At 39.0% G+C, this 17971-nt stretch overlaps 2 protein-coding genes across 2 annotated transcripts in view; both read right to left on the bottom strand.

The window, feature by feature from the left end:
• The window catches only part of LOC121656682 (C-type lectin domain family 4 member F-like), a 781688-nt gene that overhangs the window by 221173 nt on the left and 542544 nt on the right, over window positions 1-17971 (bottom strand). The window lies entirely within an intron of this gene.
• On the bottom strand, window positions 2846-5787 carry LOC121656694 (CD209 antigen-like protein 2). Its single transcript, XM_042011817.1, has 6 exons — window positions 5683-5787; window positions 4255-4374; window positions 4032-4163; window positions 3820-3944; window positions 3431-3555; window positions 2846-2986 (listed from the first exon to the last, which is right to left on the bottom strand). Exons 1-6 carry the CDS (start codon window positions 5750-5752, stop codon window positions 2860-2862), a joined length of 699 nt encoding a protein of 232 aa, XP_041867751.1. The 5' UTR covers window positions 5753-5787; the 3' UTR covers window positions 2846-2859.

Below are 17971 nucleotides of genomic sequence, written 5' to 3'. Positions count from 1 at the left end.
CTATGCATGAAATCTGCACGGTACCTTTTTTTTTTTTAACTTATCTTGCTTTTAATCATTTTAATGTAATTTATTATTTTATTGTGATTATGTGTTGATTATGAGTTGATGCCTTTTACTATTCTAAATATCTGTAATGTCTTTGTTTTATGTAAAGCACTTTGAATTGTCCTGTACATGAAATGTGCTATATAAATAAACTGCCTTGCCTTGCCTTGCCTATTTCTCTTTATCTTTATTGATGGTAATGCACCAACACAAAGCAGTGAATTTTATCAACTTTAAAGACAGTTTGTGGAGGCAAAACATGTTGCCAGGAAAAAATTATCATTACAATCAACCCAAAATACTCAGAACCCAGACTGCTGAAGTGTGATACTAACTGACTAAATTCAGTGTAAATGTCATGTGGGTGTAGTGTGCATGAAGACAAATGACAAACTCTGTCCCTGACACTTAGTTTTTGAAGCGAGTGGCATCTGAACGGTCCCACGTTGTTAGTAGAAATTATAAAGCAGGGCTATTCAATTCGGCCCTACGAGGGCCGCAATCCAGCAGGTTTTTCATGTATCCCTGCTTCAGCACACGTGCATCAAATTAAATGGATCTAACAGCCAATCAAGTTCTGCACAAAGACTAATTAATTTGAGTCAGGTGTGTTGAAGCAGCATGCAGCATGGAAAACCTGCTGGATTGCGGCCCTCGTAGGACCGAATTGAATAGCCCTGTTATAAAGGTTATACAGCCGTTCTTTCTGTGTGTGACGAACAAACGATCCTGTTAACTGGTTTTGAGGTGTTGTATTTTATCTTACTGTATATGGACAGAGTGATGATCCCAGCTAACATCACCAAACACAGCACGACACCTCCGACAAGCCCTCTCTGGACTGTAGGAAACTTTGGAGTCTGTGGTGCTACATGAAACAAAGATCCCAGATTAAAGCAAACAGTGGGTTCATACTTTCCTCCACCATGTTTGAATAATTTTTTTTTTAACATCATTATTTATTTACCTCCATCCTGTGACTGAAAATTAGTCCGATTATCCACAACATCGCCTGCAGTCTCATAGATGCTCACTTCCTTCTCTTCCCATTCTTCTCCACCTTCTCGCTCCTTTCTGGTGTATCTCACCTTTTTTGACAAATCTGGTTTGGCATAAATATCTGAGGACATTGTCGAACAACTGAGACAGCTGAGCAGTTGCTGCACTTGCTGTGTGCTTCGTGTTGGTGCTCTTATTTGTTCTTCTACCACACGCAACACTGACTGGCAGATACGCCCTGTAAATTTAAGGAAGTTAACAGCAATACTATTGGTGCAGCCATTATTTCCTGTACACACTTCAGTCTGATATTATTAGACGAACTTTGAGGAAGTGGCTAAAACTTAAGCAGCAGGCTTGTGTGTGTGTGTGTGTGTGTGTGTGTGTTTCATCAGTGTTTTTTTGGCAAAGAAAAACAAATTTTGCTGATTTCTTCTTAGCTGCTGCTATGTTCATGCTGAGAAGTGGTACACACGAACACACCAGCACATAGATATAAACCAGATTAGCAACTTGTACAAATTGGGAAATTTCACTTAGTCTTATTCTTTTTTTTCTATCACTTAAAGAAACTGAAAGTGTTTTTAACCACGTTCTGCTTTTTCTCATAGGAGCACTGGAAAACAGAAGGTTAACCTCAAAACTATGTTTTTCTGTGTTCTTTCATTTGCACACTGATTTATCATTTTGCACATTTCTGGACCTGAAACACTAAAGTCTGAAAAAAACACATTTCACAAGTTTACTTTTCCAACCTGGGCTGCACAGTGGTGTGGTGGTTAGCACTGCAGCCTCACAGCAAGAAGGTCGCCGGTTCGAGCTTTGGCTGGGTGGAGGTTCAAACCTGGGGGGTGGTGGCCTTTCTGTGTGGGGTTTGCATGTTCTCCCCGTGTATGTGTGGGTTCTCTCCGCCTTCCTCCCACCGTCCAAAGACATGCATGATAGGTTAATTGGTTATACTAAATTCTCCCTAGGAGAGAGTGTGCGTGTGAATGGTTGTTTGTCTATCTGTGTTGGCCCTGCGACAGACTGGTGACCTGTCCAGGGTTTACCCTGCCTCTCACCTGTTAAAATGCTGGGATAGGCTCCAGCTCACCCGCGACCCTTATAAGCGGTCAAGATAATGAATGAATGAATGATGAACTATTCTAACCCTGACATACATTTTAGATATGCATCAAATTTCCAAAGCCATCAGTTAGCCATCTTTGAACCATTTAAAACAAACATGCAGGCAAATTTTCCCCCACTTAAAGATTTTTTAGTTTTTGCAAAGTTCACATCAAAGTTTTTAAACTTGCAACCTTTCAAAGCATCATCTGCTAACTTGTGCAATAAATACCGCTGAATGTATAAAATGCTAAATTTGTCTGATATGTATGGTTTTCACACATGTGCCACATTGACAAGATATGAAGTGGTTTTAGTACATTTTTACCACCGTATTACAACTTTCCAAGCAAATTTTACACCCTTTTACTTCTACTGTCAGTCCAAGTTTGGCTTTGTAAGAAAGAAATAATTAAAACCTGCCATCTGTTGCATTTCTTTCCCTCTATATGTTTACATCAGGACAAACTGCAGTTTTAGCCTCTGCTCCTCTGAGAGCCAACATATGTTATTTTCCCTGTTAGGAGCCTTTAGTGACAACATTCAGTTCTTTTTCTTATGATCAGCTTCATTAAATGGTTTTTATTAAGAGCAGAAATAATTGACCATTTAAATAAAAAGAAACAAAAAGTAGTTGGAAAAGATTCAGATCCAAAATTTATACTTAAACGGTACATGTTGGGCTACATGTTCATAAGAAACCTAATATAGCTTCCTCTCACAGATCCAGTGTTTTGAGCCATTTGTGACATAATTCCATTTTCCATGTGGTTCAGTGTAAACTTTGGAAATCTCGTCAGGGTTCACATTAACGTCTACTTTCCAGACCCTGTTAAATGAAAATCATACCGTCAGAAGTAAAGCCACAAAACAGTTTATGCCTCTTCCAGTTGGTTTAGTTGAATAATTTAGTTACCTTTTGTTTGTTTGTTTGTTTTGTCATTTCAGATTTGATTAATAGAAAAATTAATACAAAATTGTAGGCGTCCCCTTGAATTGTCACAAGAGACTTAAATACAAATTAATTTGAATTAAGATTCTTTTATCAAATATTAGACAAAATTCAGTTCATGTTGCCTGTAAATGATTACAGTTTCATCTGATTTAGATGTTTTAGCCAGAGGTATTGATGATGAATATTCAAACAGTAACAGTCAAAAGTTTGAACATGAATTCCCATTAAATCTAAATGTGTTCACAGTTTTACCTGAAAGTGTATTTTTATACATGTGTCTGACCTTAATGTAACATCAAAAGAAAAATATCTTCTTACGTATATGTCGGCTCTGATCCGTCCACCCATTGCCATTTCTTCCTCCAATCCTTTGTTTCTACTCTTTCCAGACCAATCCAGGAATCTTCATTATCTCCACGTTTAATCAGATTAGTTAAAAGTTCCTTTGCAGGTTTTCAGAGAAACAGATTATCTTTAAAATTATAATTTTAATACTTACTTTTTTTACCAATAAAATCACATTTAGTGTTTGAATTTTAATGTTAGCAATGTTGTAATAATAATTCTAACATTAATTACCAAAGTGCATCATTTACACTCACATGAACAGATTTACATTACAACACAAACACATTCTTTTTCTAATGTTTTGGGGCTTTTTTCTTAATTTCTGAATAACTTAGAAATGATTCAGTTATTATACATACGTGTTTAGGTTTGCTGTTTATTATTAGCAGGGTTGCTCCTCTTCTCTCGCAGTCTTTCTGGCTCTCAGTCCAGTTTTTCTTCTCAGTAGACATGTAGTAACAATGACATCCAATCCTGTGCCATTCTTCAAACAGATGTGTTTGTCAATCAGGTTTTATTAAGTCATGTTTTAATAAGAGTCATTTAACAAGATTTCTTTAGTATTTCTCACCTGCTTTTTCCTTGTCTGTCTGGTTCTCTTTCCTGAATCTGCAGAAATTGTTGCTCAGGTCATCAGAACTGTGTCTTATCAGCTCCTCAGACTCTGTTTTTGGTTCTTTTTCTTTTAAAACAGCTGCAACATCTGAGAAAAATCATAAAATAAACTGGTACAAAGAGACTTTCATCAAGGCTTTGAGTAACTGACAACCTCAAATTGGAGAACAGATTGTTACAGGGTTTGAACAGGATACTGATTCCCACTATTAGCAGGAGACACAGGATGCCCAGAATTACTGCAACAGCTTTGAAAGGATTCCTTTTGGTAGCTGGAAGATGGTTGTGTGTGTGTGTTCCTGCAAAGACAAAGTGAACGATAGAAATTGTCCAAATATCCAAATATCCTGGATCCTGAAGGTGAGATCCAGGATATTTGGCGTTGGTAACCAAGTAGAAACAGTTTCTCATGTGAAGAAAGAGCTGCAACATTAACCTGAAAGATGGAGCGCTTAGACCAGGAAACCAGAGAAGCTGTTGTCCAAGTCCAAGGTTTTAGTTCAGGAGGAAGGATGAATGAAACAGTGAAAGAATAATTCAACTTTTAATCAGCACCAGTCTGCTTAAACACGTTCATGGGATGGCTGCAAAAGAACACACAACTCTCCTCCAGCTGACTTAGGTTTGTCCATCTGGAGAAGAACTTCCATGTTTTTTTGTTGTTTTTTTATTTCTTTTAATGTTGCTTCCTGTTTGCTTTTGCTTTCTGTCACTGATATGTTCACAATGATTTGGTAAAGTTTTAGACTAGTTATTTGGGAGGGGGAGGCTATCATGGCTGGTTTTGATATAAACATTTGTATGACTTCTACCTCACGTTAGAAACACTATGTTTCATTTACCTCTGAGGTTGCTACCCGGAGTTGGGCCTGGCACAATACTGCAGCTGATAACAGTCACAGCTGGCAGAGCTGTCACTACCAGCACACACACCTCAAACTGCACGTAGGCACAAACTTACAAGGGGCCCCTAAGAAGTTGGGCTAATGATCAATCATAATAACGGAACATTTAAATTTTAAAATATTGTATCATTCTGAACTGCAAAGCGTGAACCAGGAAGAACAAAAACATAAAGAAAACCATTCAGTTTTGTTCAATGTTAGGCTAACTGACCAGGCTAGCTGCTATTAGCACTACAACCTGACAACAAACATGATGCATGTAGCACACATTTAGTAAATACAGAACCTGCTCAGCAGGAGTGTAAATAATACAGACTCACCCTGAATGGCTGGAAGAACAAAACAGTAAAAATGTACAAAGACTGTAAAATTTCAAGCCATAAATGTGACCAGTTGTTTGTCTCTCGCTATTTTCTTCAAAGCCACTCTGTTCTCTCCTTCACTTGAGAGGCCTCCCAAACTGACGCACAGGCAGATAAACGTGTTTATTTCTGCAGCTTTTAAACCTTTGCAGATGGGACTGCCATGCTTAGCTCTGCAGGGCAGATGAGGAAGTTCTGACTTTATGAGTTAATAATTTTACTTTGAGTGATGTTTCAGCTGATTTTGCTGAATCTGATAAATGAAAATAAATATTTTATCTCTAAATCTAAATTATTTAAAATAATATTTAATATTAACTCTGAAATCTTGCAGATTTACCTCCACAATGTGTTGAAGAATCAGCCTGACCACCTGAGAAATTGACGTCGCTCTCGTAAATATCGACCATTCTCTCCTTTCTCTCCTCATCATTATCCCGGACTCCTTCGCTGTGTCACACGTTCATGGCAAAATCTGGATCCATAAATGTTTGAAGACATCTTCATGTTTACAAGTACTGAGACGTGAGTGTCGCACTGTTACTGCATGTGCTGCTCAGGCTTAAACAGGAAGTCGTGGCAGGAAGACAAACGCTGCCAAATTTTTATCACTGACCACTAAAGGCCGCTTAACTGTTTGATCGAGTTAGGTTTTTACTTTTTGGGCCCAGAGAAACTTTATTAAAAAAAACTTGATTTAAATTGTTTAATTGTATTTTGATGTTCTTGGTTTCCACTTTAAATGTTATTGTTGTTTTTTAGCGACACTAGTGGAATCAAAGTTGTTTACTATCTGCAGCTGTCAGATTTTACATGGATAGACGAGACTACAGAGGAGTAAATATTACTTTACATCACTAAACTCTGAATTACAGTCAAGTTATATGATGTCATAAAAACACTAAAAATGTACAGACACGACTGCATAAAAACTAAAAATGAATTTAAATCTCTAATGTGTAAAAATGAACTGGTTTACTCCATTAATCTTTACCTGATCTTTATCGTAAGTGTAGTGTGCTGAGCTCTTATCGCTGCAGATATTCTTCACTGGCATCGTTTTCCGATACGTTCACAGGACATGAAACAGGAAGCTTCATAGATCAGTAAGAATGATTTTATTTGCTAGTTATGCAAGAGCGTCCATTCCTTTTAATATTTACTAGCACAAAATTAAATCCCACTGCAACATCAACCAAAGGCAACAATTTCACTCGTTATGGAAACCTGCCAGAAGGGGGACTTTGATACTGCTGGAACAGGACACGGGATCTAAAGCTGTCCACCTTGTTTAATTACAAGTTACTCTAAGGGAACTGGAGATAACCTCCCTGAATTATTCTTGGTTTTTGTATTTAACCAGATTACACTTTTGCGTAAACTCTAATTCAAAGACTGTATAATTAGAATTGTTTGTAACTTGTTTTTTTTGTTTGTTTTCTTTCATTCATTTGTTTATTTTTCTCTTTTAAATGAGCCTGTGTGTCTCCAGCTCACTACCTGTATGAATAAAGATTAAATACTAGTGCTGGGCACGTTAACGTGTTAACGCAACGCTTAATTAACGCCGTTGATTTATTTAATCGTGCATTAAGTTTTTTTTTTTTTTTTTTTTTTCTTCTGGCCGCTGGCATTGATAACAGAAACATGGCGTCCATGTCTCCCTTCCTTGCTTCAGCGATGCGTCTGATGTAATCAGGAGAGAACGGGTTTATTTAAGTGAAGACACATTTTCTGTCTGGAACTTAAGAAAGAAGAAAAAGAACCGACAATTATCTTTGTCTGTCAAAACTCATACAGATGGACAGAACATTGTGATTTATTTATTATTTTTTAAATAAATGCGGTTTTAATTTCGGCAAGACAGCAAAGGTAAGACATGTTTTCTGACTTTTACAAACATGAAGCATAAATCGGGTCTTCTTCTGCCTCTGGCTCGGTGAATCTTGGTCATAGCGAGATGAAACTTCCAGCTGTGGAATCTGTGAGATGTGAGCTTTCAGTAGAGAAGTCGTTTGTTCGTGTTCATGAGGAGACATCATCTGTGTTTACATATTTTTCGGACTTTGTGTACCTGAGGGGTATTGCATGAAACCAGAATAAAGAAATCCAGGATAATTAAGCAAGCCCAGCTTGACCTAGCTTGCGCGGCCTATCCTGGCTTAATTGGTTGCACGTTTGCTGAGCCAGGATGAGAAGGTGCGGCTAGGTTAAGCCAGGTGAAGATAGTTGGGATAAGTGCGTGTGCACGGCATACTGAAGCAGACCTCGTGATCGCTCACAGAATCACCGATGGGGAAATCGATAAAAGTCGCGCGTCCTACTTCACGGCCGCTGAACAACAGCTCCTGACGGAGTTCGCTGACGAAGTAAAGGATATTATAAGGAAAAAAGGCAATACCAATGCCATAAGTAAAGAACGCGAGAGAGCCTGGCAGACAATAGCCGACCGGCTCAATGCGTAAGTAGTCAAAAACTGTACAATAAATAAACAGTGCTCCACTGGAACTGTCATAATTAGGCTACAATTAAAGTTACTCCACTAACTGTTGTATACTTTAAGAGTGACAAGCAGGTGCATGTTACTCAGGAAATGTAGAGCAAACAATTATCCACAATGTGTCATTTAATCTATTTTTCTCATGTAACGTTTTTATCTATTTTATCTTTCTGTCCTTCATAAAGGACAAACCTGTCTGGCCATAAAAGGACCTGGCAGCAAGAAAAAATTAAATATCAGAACATTTTGCAGGCTGGTAAGTGACTCCAAAGTAGATAGCCGTGAACAAATGAGGTGAATAGATGAGGTGTCTGCTGACATGTTCAATGTCTGTATGATTGTAGCAGTTAAAAAAAGGCCTATAGAACTGGCACAGGGGGCGGCCCACCAAGCCAGGATGTGACTCCAGCAGAGGAACTGGCACTCCATTTAAATAAAGGGAGGCCAGTGATGGAGGGGATCCAGGGAGGGACAGTAACTGACTCTGTCCCAGCCACAGAAACTGTCCGCTTCATGCAAGGTACATCACGTACTGCAATTCTACTGCACATGGAACACAATCAAATATAATATAGTGTCTGACTTTGGATAACCTTGCAGTGTCTGGGAACACAATTAGACTTTTGGAGCCACCAGAAGATGATCCGGTTAGTACAGTGTCTTGAAATCACAGGCTTGGTATGTTCTGTGAAATCTTAATCCGAGTCCTCTCGCTGCATGTATACGGCAGGGAGAAGGCACATCTGCAGCTGCAGAATGCACGTCTGCAGACGAGGAGACTGTGTCAGTGGAGTCCAGAAGGCTTGAGGCATGCCAGTTTTATGGGATTGGCCTGCTTATTTATTCCATGAAGGATATGAAGTCAGTGATGTGATGCTAATAGAAAATGTGTAGCAGGACCCGGATGCTGGTGACATTGTGAGTATTGGCTAAAGTAAATCTACGTTATGCACAAATCCTGCTGTGCTATTTGACATTTCCTTCACAGACCTCACAAACTGTCAGAACGCTTTATTCAGGGCACCTGAAGAGAGAGATAGAGCTGGCAGATGTTAAAAGCTGACTCAAAAAGAGCAAGCTCCAAGGAATGGAGCTGGATCTTGAGATTAAACGCCAGACACTCAGAAAACTGGACCTGGAAATCCAGTAACCGAAAATCTGTATCTCTCAATGACATAGTCATCTCCAAAGGCCAGGGGATCTGACCTGTCCCTGAAGACTCGTTCACGTCTGAATGCTCTTCTGAGGATGCGGGCTTCCTCGTCCAGCACATCCTCCGAAAAAGGACAAGCCATTATGAAGAGTGACCAGGTGAAGGGGAGTTGGACCTATATATTCTACATTGCCCTCGTCACGGATTTCTTTGAATACACCTTTGTAACCTCATCCGCTGTGTTTTGTAATATCAATTAATGCAATAAAACACATATTTATAAAACCTCTGACAGCAATTTGACGAGCAGTCTTCATTAGCATAGCAATATAACACTTGGTCTAAGTAATAATACTGCAACTCGAATCCATATAAAAAGGCTGTTGCGATTACGAACAGATTTCGATTAAATGTACAGTGACTGTATATGTAATATTTTAATACTGGATGATTAAAATGACGCGCCATACTTAGGAAGACCATGGACATGCTGTAAAACACATTAATTCCTCACAGAATTGACGTTGGACATGCAGGTGACTCGCTAGGATTAATCTTCCGGAAGTTAGCCTGGTCTGGAGCAGGCTAGCTGCAGCGGATAAATCACCACAGTAACTTGGCCGGGTTTAGTTTGAGCTGCTTTCATGCAACCGACTTAGGGCTAAATTCAGCCAGGATAATGTTGCAAATATTTTATAAGCATTCTCATTCATTTACTCATTTATTATTCATTTACTCATTTAAGCATTCTTATTCATTTATTCATTTACATTTTATCCTTAGATTTTAGTAACATGCATTAGGCTCTGCTTTTAATTAATAGAGCTACATTATTATATTGTGGTTATTATTCCTTCACAGCTCACAGATAATGCATTCACAAAACAGGACACAAACTCATACAGGGTTACTGAGTTCAATACTGAGAAAAGAGCTAAGAACTAGCGACCTTGACAATGTTCTGGATGTCCAGTAGGGAGTGGTCGTAAATATTGTTACATCTCTTTGCTTATCTATTCACTCCTAGCAGAACGGAATTTCCCAGTAACTCAGAAATTATTAAAAAGTACAGCCTTTGTGTAAAACTGTGGGAACAGGTAGAAGGGAGTCAGCACAAAAAGGCAGACAGATAACAGGGCAGAGCGAAGCATCTTCTTTCCTTTCAGCTCTGACGTACCCCAAAAGGAGGATCTGGAGGAATCAAATTCCCGGAAGAAGGAAGGACCACCTTGCAAAATACACATTCACATGAATGCGCACCACATGCACGCACATAGCCACAATGCATTGTATCAGTATAAATGAGGAGGATAATTTAGGTAGGCGGGTCTTTTGGCTGAACCGAAGGGTCCCGACACTTCGTGTATTAGTTGACCAGAAGCAAAGCTAACAGGCCTCCTCTTAAGAGATATGTATTGCTTTTTATTACTGGCTTAACAAAGAATTGTCAATTCTACTCAATCTCTGGTGTTTTTGCCTTCTTTTAAAAATGTGGATTTTTGAACACTCTTCCTTCTGATGATTTATTTACAGGTGGTGAACAAATCTTTTAAAGCCAACAAATAATATTTTAAAACTTCAATAACCAACATATCCCGGCTTAATCTCTTATCTTGGTTTCGTGCAATACCCCTCTGGACTTTGAATTGTTTGTTGTCTTAACTGTGTTTGGTGGTCATAGAAATGGTTTTGCTGAGCTGTTAGCTGAGATTCTTTCTGTGGATACCACACATGTTTACAGTTACATTTACACATCTGATGTTACACCCGGAAAAAAGATGTTAACCCCTTAACTCCCGGTAGCGGAGGCTACAGGTGCAGTCAAGCTAAAAATGAAAGTTTAGAGAATTTATAGTCCAAAAATCTGGATAATGAAGCACCGAAGGTGCATGGATGGAAGTTATTGTACATATTGTGAATATTTCTCTCTCCTCACCATCTAGAAGCTGTGAGATTCTCATCCTGCTTTCTGTCTGTTCATCTGATGCTGATATTCATCACATATTGTTCCTTCTGTGTTTAGAAGGAAGCAGCTTCACAGCTTTAAATCCATCCTGCTGACTTTTTACCTTTTAGTTAGTAAATCCTGAACATTTCATCCTTTTTTGTCATAAATATTTGATTTTATAAATATATATGAAGAAATATTTTAATTGTTGCTGTTTAAAGAAAAAAACTGCTGCTAAATCTGTTTATGTGTTTAGTGCAGGGGTCTGCAGCCTTTCTAATCCAAAGAGCCATTTTTCCCTCAGCCAGCTAAATAAAACTTCTTTAGAGACGCAAATGTTATGAGACTTCATTTTTAAATGAAGAGCCACCATAGACTATTTGTTATTTTTAAAGAAACACATTTTTATTTCTATTTTTAGGTTTTAAAAGAAAGAAAAACATAAAACCTTTATAAAAAAAAAAGGATAGACATTTGTGGAAAATGATGTAAAAAAAAAAAAAAAAAAAAAAAAAAAAAAAAAAAAAAGAAAGGCCCTGGTTTCCAACCTAATGGCAAGAAAGATAGATTTAAAAAGTATTTTAGCCACATTATTAGAGGCATTGTGGAAGGTCCAAAGAGCCACTTGAGGCTCCAGAGTCGCAGGTTGGACACCCCTGATGTCGTGTTTGTAAACCAAAATTTACTGTATTTTCTTTATATAGCTGTACGCCTTGTTTTAAAGGAAGGATACATTTTGCACGTAAAAATGCAATTAATCGCTATTAAAATTTTTAATCGTTGCCCAGCACTATTAAATACATCTTTTTAAATGACAGAAAACTAAATAAGTCAAAGAGGTTTATTTGTCACATGCACAGTTATACATAGTACAATTGTACAGTGAAATGTGTTTTCTGTACCTGCATCCTTTAAGAATAAAAAGAATAAGCTAAATATTTATAAAATAGAATAAAAATAGAATAGAATAAAAAAGGTAAATCTTTAGAGTTTAAATAAGATAAAAGAATAGCAGCATACCTATGCATATTTACATACATATTTACATGTGCAAATAGGAGTGAGAAGTGGAAAGTTTTAGTTTAAAAAATACACTGAATGAAATAATCCAAAATAACTGTAAACATTAGTCATGCAAAACAAAAGAAAACTCAAGAGAAGCCGAATAGTTAAAGTGCACAGAGGGCAGCGAGAAACTAAGGAGACAGTGAAGTAGTAATATCAGCTAATTTAACAAACGTGGCACAAAATCCAGATTATTTTCACTGAAGTAAAAACTTGTTTTGTGATTTAGTTTCAGAGAAAAGTACTTGCATGCATCAACAAGTCCACAATTTATTTCCATCTGTAGAAATAATTTTTCTCTTGTTTCCTTGTATGTTTGTAAATTTGTAGACAAAATCCTTAAATGTCATTGTGCTGTTGAAAATGTTGGATCCTCAATATTTACCAGCTTAAACATGTTAAATATTCACTGGTGAACTCCAGCATAGATTTACCTCCATGGTGGACCAGCCTGACCACCAGTGAAGGTGACAGCATCCCTGTAAACATCACCTCCCTCCACTTTTATCCCGTCATCTTCTCAAACTCCGTTGTTGTATCGCACAGTTGCAGTAAAATCTGGCTTCTTGAAGGCATCTTCAGGCCAACAAGAACCAAGACTTCCTTGTGTGTTTCTGTTTTGTGCTACACTGGTTTCAACATGAAGTACAGAGGAAGTTGTGGCAGGAAGAGATAAACACACACAACCTAAGTTTCATCTCTGAACAGCAATACCTAAAAATAAGTATTTTCTCAGTCAGCAGTTGGGCCTAAAAAGCTTTTTTCCCCCCTGGAATAAAAACTTGATTTATATTATTTAATTGCATTTTGATGTTTGGTTTCCACCTGACATATTATTTCTTTTATATTGTGTTAATAGATCAAACTGCAGGGGAGAAAATATTAGTTGACATTACTAAACTGTTTGAATTACAGCCAAGTTAAATGACAATAAAAACAATCTGTAGGTTTTTCTTAACTAGACTATTAATTATTATGATCTGGCTTACACAAATACAGATTAGATGACAATGAATTGGCTCAATTTGATTGTAAGTAAAGTGATCTGAGCAGGAATGAAGTTTTGATTTCAAAGGCGGGGGGGGGGGGGGGGCAGAAGTATTTTTTTTTTATATAAAACTAATGTAGAGGCAAAAAGTTACTCTGTCAAGGATTAGGAGTCTGGTTCTGAAGTGAAGAATGATTACAAGTTTATTGAATACAGAATAAGAATACAAAGAATAGAAAGAATAGAATTGCAATTCCAGAGACTGTTCAGAGGTCTGACAGCACAGAGATCTGAAGAGAATCTGATAAGAAACACACAGGCAACATCTTTTAAGTAGAATGATCATGTCACAGCACTTCATATATCTTGTAAGATAAAAACAAAGAGATTGTCTGTTCCTCACACAGGATTAGACACTTATTGAGCACATAAACAACCCCAGTGACATTAAGGCAGGATGCCCTGCTGGGTCATCCTGATGATATCTGGCTAGTATCCAGATAAGTCACACAGGTCAGTGTGAACTGCTCTAAGGAATGCATCAGCTTACGATAGCAACAGGCTACTCAGCATTAATCTCTGTTACCAAGAACTTAAACAATCTGTTTACCTTGAGAGTGATCAGTATAACACAATATTAAAGGGAATATATGAAATTTCCACAACACTAATCTTTCAGCTCACTGTGTTTTCTAGAAGTTCTTCAAGTTTTCTGTTGCTAATTTTAAGCTTAATGTTTCATTTTCTGGTTTGACTGGTTGTAAAGCATGTAGTAAAACATTATCACCCATTTCTATGTTTCACCTTGTTAGTCAACTTCAGTACCACCAATTTTACACATATTTATGGAATATCATCATTTACATAGCACCACCTAATGGTGGGCAGGTCAAACTGGCATCGCAGGTGGGAAGAAATTGAATAAAATGTATATTATTCTGTGTAAGTAGTCAAGTCTTAAATTTAATTTTAAGTAAGTGTAACACAGAACCATTGAAATTTTTTTTGTAAATGAAAAGTGAACAGCAAGACCGCAGAAGGGTCAACATCATGAACTCAACCAAAGTTTCCAAACACATGTTGTCTGCGATCATTAGCAGAGATAAATTCCTGGCAGAGTTTCTTCCTGTTCAAGGCATCAACTCTTTCTTCATGTATGTGAGAAAATGTGACAAACTGCCACATTGTTAAGGCGTTTCTGCCTCATGCAGTTGCAAAGCCAGGTCTTTAACCTCCTAAGTGCCCTGAAACTCCTCTCAGCTTCAGTAAATACTTACAAAAGAATGAACTGCACAACATTTAGATGTCTAATTATAATGTGTAATAATGTTCGACTTTAGTCTAGTTTTTGTTCTTGTTTTATATTTACCACAAATGTGTCATGCTGAGCACTTATCAATACAGATATTTTTTCACTGTCTTCATTTGTTGATACCAAATTTTACAGGAAATGAAACTTTTGAAACTTTACTGATCAATAAGAAAGATTTGATCTGCTAGTTTTCATTAACTTGCAAAGAAAGAAAAGTTATTCTTCTTGCTTCTAATATTTTCATGTAGTCGGATTTGTACATTTTAAATTAACGTGAATCAAACTGAAATAAAAATAGATTTGACCTAAAGTAGAAGTTTTAATATGAATCAGTTTTTATGTTATGACTCATCCAGCATCTGGACTGTTTCTGGTTTGACTCTGACTGTTAAACCTTTCTAACATCAGCTGACGGTTGTCAGGTTAACCCATCATCACTGCAGCTTTTAGGAAACTGGACCACATGACCAGTCTCAGCTAACATCAGGCTGCTGAAGTTAATGTAGATCTTTTTCTTTCCTCTTTGTCTCTATTTCTCTTCAGGGACCAGCTGGTCCTGTTGGAGATACAGGTGTACCTGGACCTCAGGGACCCCCTGGACCACAAGGACCCAGTGGGCGCTCCATTATTGGATCTCCAGTAGGACACAAGACCTTCTGTCTTCATCTTCTCAGTCTCAGTGTTCAGGCTTCAGCTCCAACTTTATATGTTACTTTAAACTATTCTAGAATGCGCCGCTAGGTGGCAGCAGCAATTGTAGTAGCTCTGTTTTTAACTTGTGATTTTTTGCAATATAGCCGTCTTTTTTAAGACATCAGCTGTCAATCTGTGTCTGTTCGGGTAGATTTTTTCTCGCTGGTCAGAGGCTGTGCTATACGGGAGATTTTTCTGAATATTTTTTCTTTTTTGCAAGACTTGTTATTGTGAGTCTCCATGGCAACGAGACTTGTTTACCATCGGGATCAACTGATAAAACTCTCCAAACTCAAGATTATCAGTGAAACAACACTTCAAATCCCAACGGAGTTGAAAAGAAAGAGAAGAGGATGCAGGGCAGGAGCGAGGCAGAGAGAAAAACGGTGGCGATTCAAACCGTTTCTTCCAACGGTTGTTATGGGAAACGTGAGATCGCTAGTTAACAAAATTGATGAACTTCAGGTGCTAACCAGGTCTCTTAAAGAATACAGAGAGTGCAGTATTATGTGCTTCACCGAGACATGGCTGCATGAACACATCCCAGACTGTAATGCGTCTGTACACGGCTTCAGGACGGTCCGTGCAGACCGCAGTAAACAACTCAGTGGGAAGCTGAAGGGAGGTGGAATTGCGGTGCTGGTAAACCAGCGCTGGTGTCATCCTGAACATGTCACTGTTAAAGAGAAGATCTGCAAAAGAGACATTGAACTGCTAGCTGTGAGTCTCCGCCCGTATTATTTACCCAGAGAGTTCACATGCGTTATTCTGGTAGCGGTATATATATTACCTGGTACCGCTCCAGACGCAGCCTGTGATGTCATTAACTCTGTAGTGGCCAGGCTTCAAACACAACATCCAAACGCATTTGTGGCGATCTCTGGAGATTTTAACAACATCTCCCTCTCTGCAACTCTACCAACTTTCCAACAGTTTGTCAGCTGCTCCACCAGAGAAAACAAAACGTTGGAGTTATTTTATGCAAATATTAAAAATGCATACAGCTCCTTTGCCCTGCCACCTTTAGGAAGATCAGACCATAACCTAGTTCTTCTCTCCTCCTCCTACAAGCCCATCGTTCAGCAACAACCAGTCATTAGAAAGGCTATTAGAACCTGGTCTAATGAAGCTGAAGATGCTCTGAGAGGATGCTTCGAGGCTACAGACTGGAACGTCCTATGTGAACCTCATGGAGATGACATCAATGCCTTGACTGAGTGTGTGACAGATTATATTAACTTCTGTGTGGACAGCACCGTTCCAACAAGAACAGTGAGGTGCTTCCCCAATAACAAACCCTGGATCACCAGTGACCTGAAAAAGCTGCTGAACATCAAAAAGAAAGCTTTTAGGGATGGAGACAGGGAGTTATTGAAGTCCACACAAAAACAACTTAAAACACAAATGAAGAAGTGCAAGGAGGACTACAGGAAGAAGTTGGAAAGTAAGCTTCAGAAAAACAATGTGAGGGATGTGTGGTCAGGAATGAAGAAGATCACTGGCTTCGGGATAAAGGAGGATCAGACTGATGGAGGTCTGGACAGAGCGAATGAACTGAACATGTTCTTCAATAGGTTTAGCTCACCTCCTGCTTCAACCCCAACTAGCCACACACCCTCCATGAGCCCACAGCTTTCCTGTCACACCTCCACTCTGTCACCCTGCAGCTCAGTCAAGGACCTGGACACAACCTCATCTCCCTCCACATCAGGACTTCCTGAAACCTCCTCTGCCTCCACCTCCACTCTGTCTGTCTCCTGTAACCAAGTCATGCAACAACTGGTGAAACTGAACCAGAACAAGGCTGCAAGTCCAGATGGTGTCAGTCCCAGAGTCCTCAAGACCTGCTCAAAACAGCTATGTCCGATTCTCCAGCACCTGTTCAACACCAGCCTGAGCCAGAAAAGAATCCCGGTGCTGTGGAAAACATCCTGCCTTGTTCCAGTGCCTAAAAAACCACAACCAGCTGAACCAAAAGACTACAGACCAGTCGCCCTGACATCTCACGTCATGAAAGTCCTGGAGAGACTCTTACTGGCTCACCTCAGCAAGCAGGTGAACACCTTTCAGGACCCATTACAGTTTGCATACCGTAATGGGCTTGGGGTTGAAGATGCCATCATATACCTGCTTCAGAGAGCCCACTCTCATCTGGACCAGTCAGGCAGCACTTTGAGGGTCATGTTCTTTGATTTCTCAAGTGCTTTTAATACGATTCAGCCTGCTCTGCTGTGTGAGAAGCTGCAGAAATTCCAGGTGGATCCCTCCACAACCACCTGGATTTACGACTACCTCACAAACAGACCACAGTTTGTGAGACTGAAAGGTTGTGTGTCTGAGATGGTGGTCAGCTGCACTGGAACACCACAAGGGACTGTACTTACACCATTTCTATTCACGCTGTACACCTCAGACTTCCAGTACAACTCTGAGTTCTGTCATCTGCAGAAATACTCTGATGACTCAGCAGTTGTTGGGTGTATCAGTGATGGACAAGAAGCAGAGTACAGAGAACTGGTCGGTCAGTTTGTGAAATGGTGCGGTGACAATCATCTCATCTTGAATACCAAGAAAACAAAGGAGATGATTGTTGACTTCAGGAGGAACAAAAACACACATAGAAGTGTTTCCATCATGGGAGAGGAGGTGGAGGTGGTGGAGGAATACAAGTACCTTGGAGTTCAGCTGGACAACAGACTTGAGTGGAAAAGCAACACTGAGTACATTTACAAGAAAGGTCAGAGCAGACTCTACTTCTTAAGGAAGCTGAGATCTTTTAACGTCTGCACCAAAATGTTGCAAATGTTCTACAGGTCTGTTGTTGAAAGTGCAATCAGCTTTGCAGCAATCTGCTGGGGCAGCGGCATCAGAACCAGAGACTTGAAAAGAATTAACAAACTGATCAAGAAAGCTGGTTCTGTGCTTGGAGTAACTCTGGAGCCGCTGGAGTTGATCATCAAAAAAAGAATT

Source organism: Melanotaenia boesemani, chromosome 17, assembly GCF_017639745.1.
Source record: "Melanotaenia boesemani isolate fMelBoe1 chromosome 17, fMelBoe1.pri, whole genome shotgun sequence".
Taxonomy (NCBI): Eukaryota; Metazoa; Chordata; class Actinopteri; order Atheriniformes; family Melanotaeniidae; genus Melanotaenia; species Melanotaenia boesemani.
The sequence above is the reverse complement of the archived record's forward strand: the minus strand, read 5'-3'. Positions and strand labels throughout refer to the sequence as shown.

Coding starts and splice junctions, on each gene's coding strand:
- LOC121656694 (XM_042011817.1), bottom strand. CDS start 5,752: ATGGTCGATATTTACGAGAGCGACGTCAATTTCTCAGGTGGTCAGGCT. Junction 4,164..4,254: donor CAGTATCCTGTTCAAACCCT/GTAACAATCTGT, acceptor GATTTTTCTCAG/ATGTTGCAGCTGTTTTAAAA. Junction 3,945..4,031: donor GACAGACAAGGAAAAAGCAG/GTGAGAAATACT, acceptor ATCTGTTTGAAG/AATGGCACAGGATTGGATGT.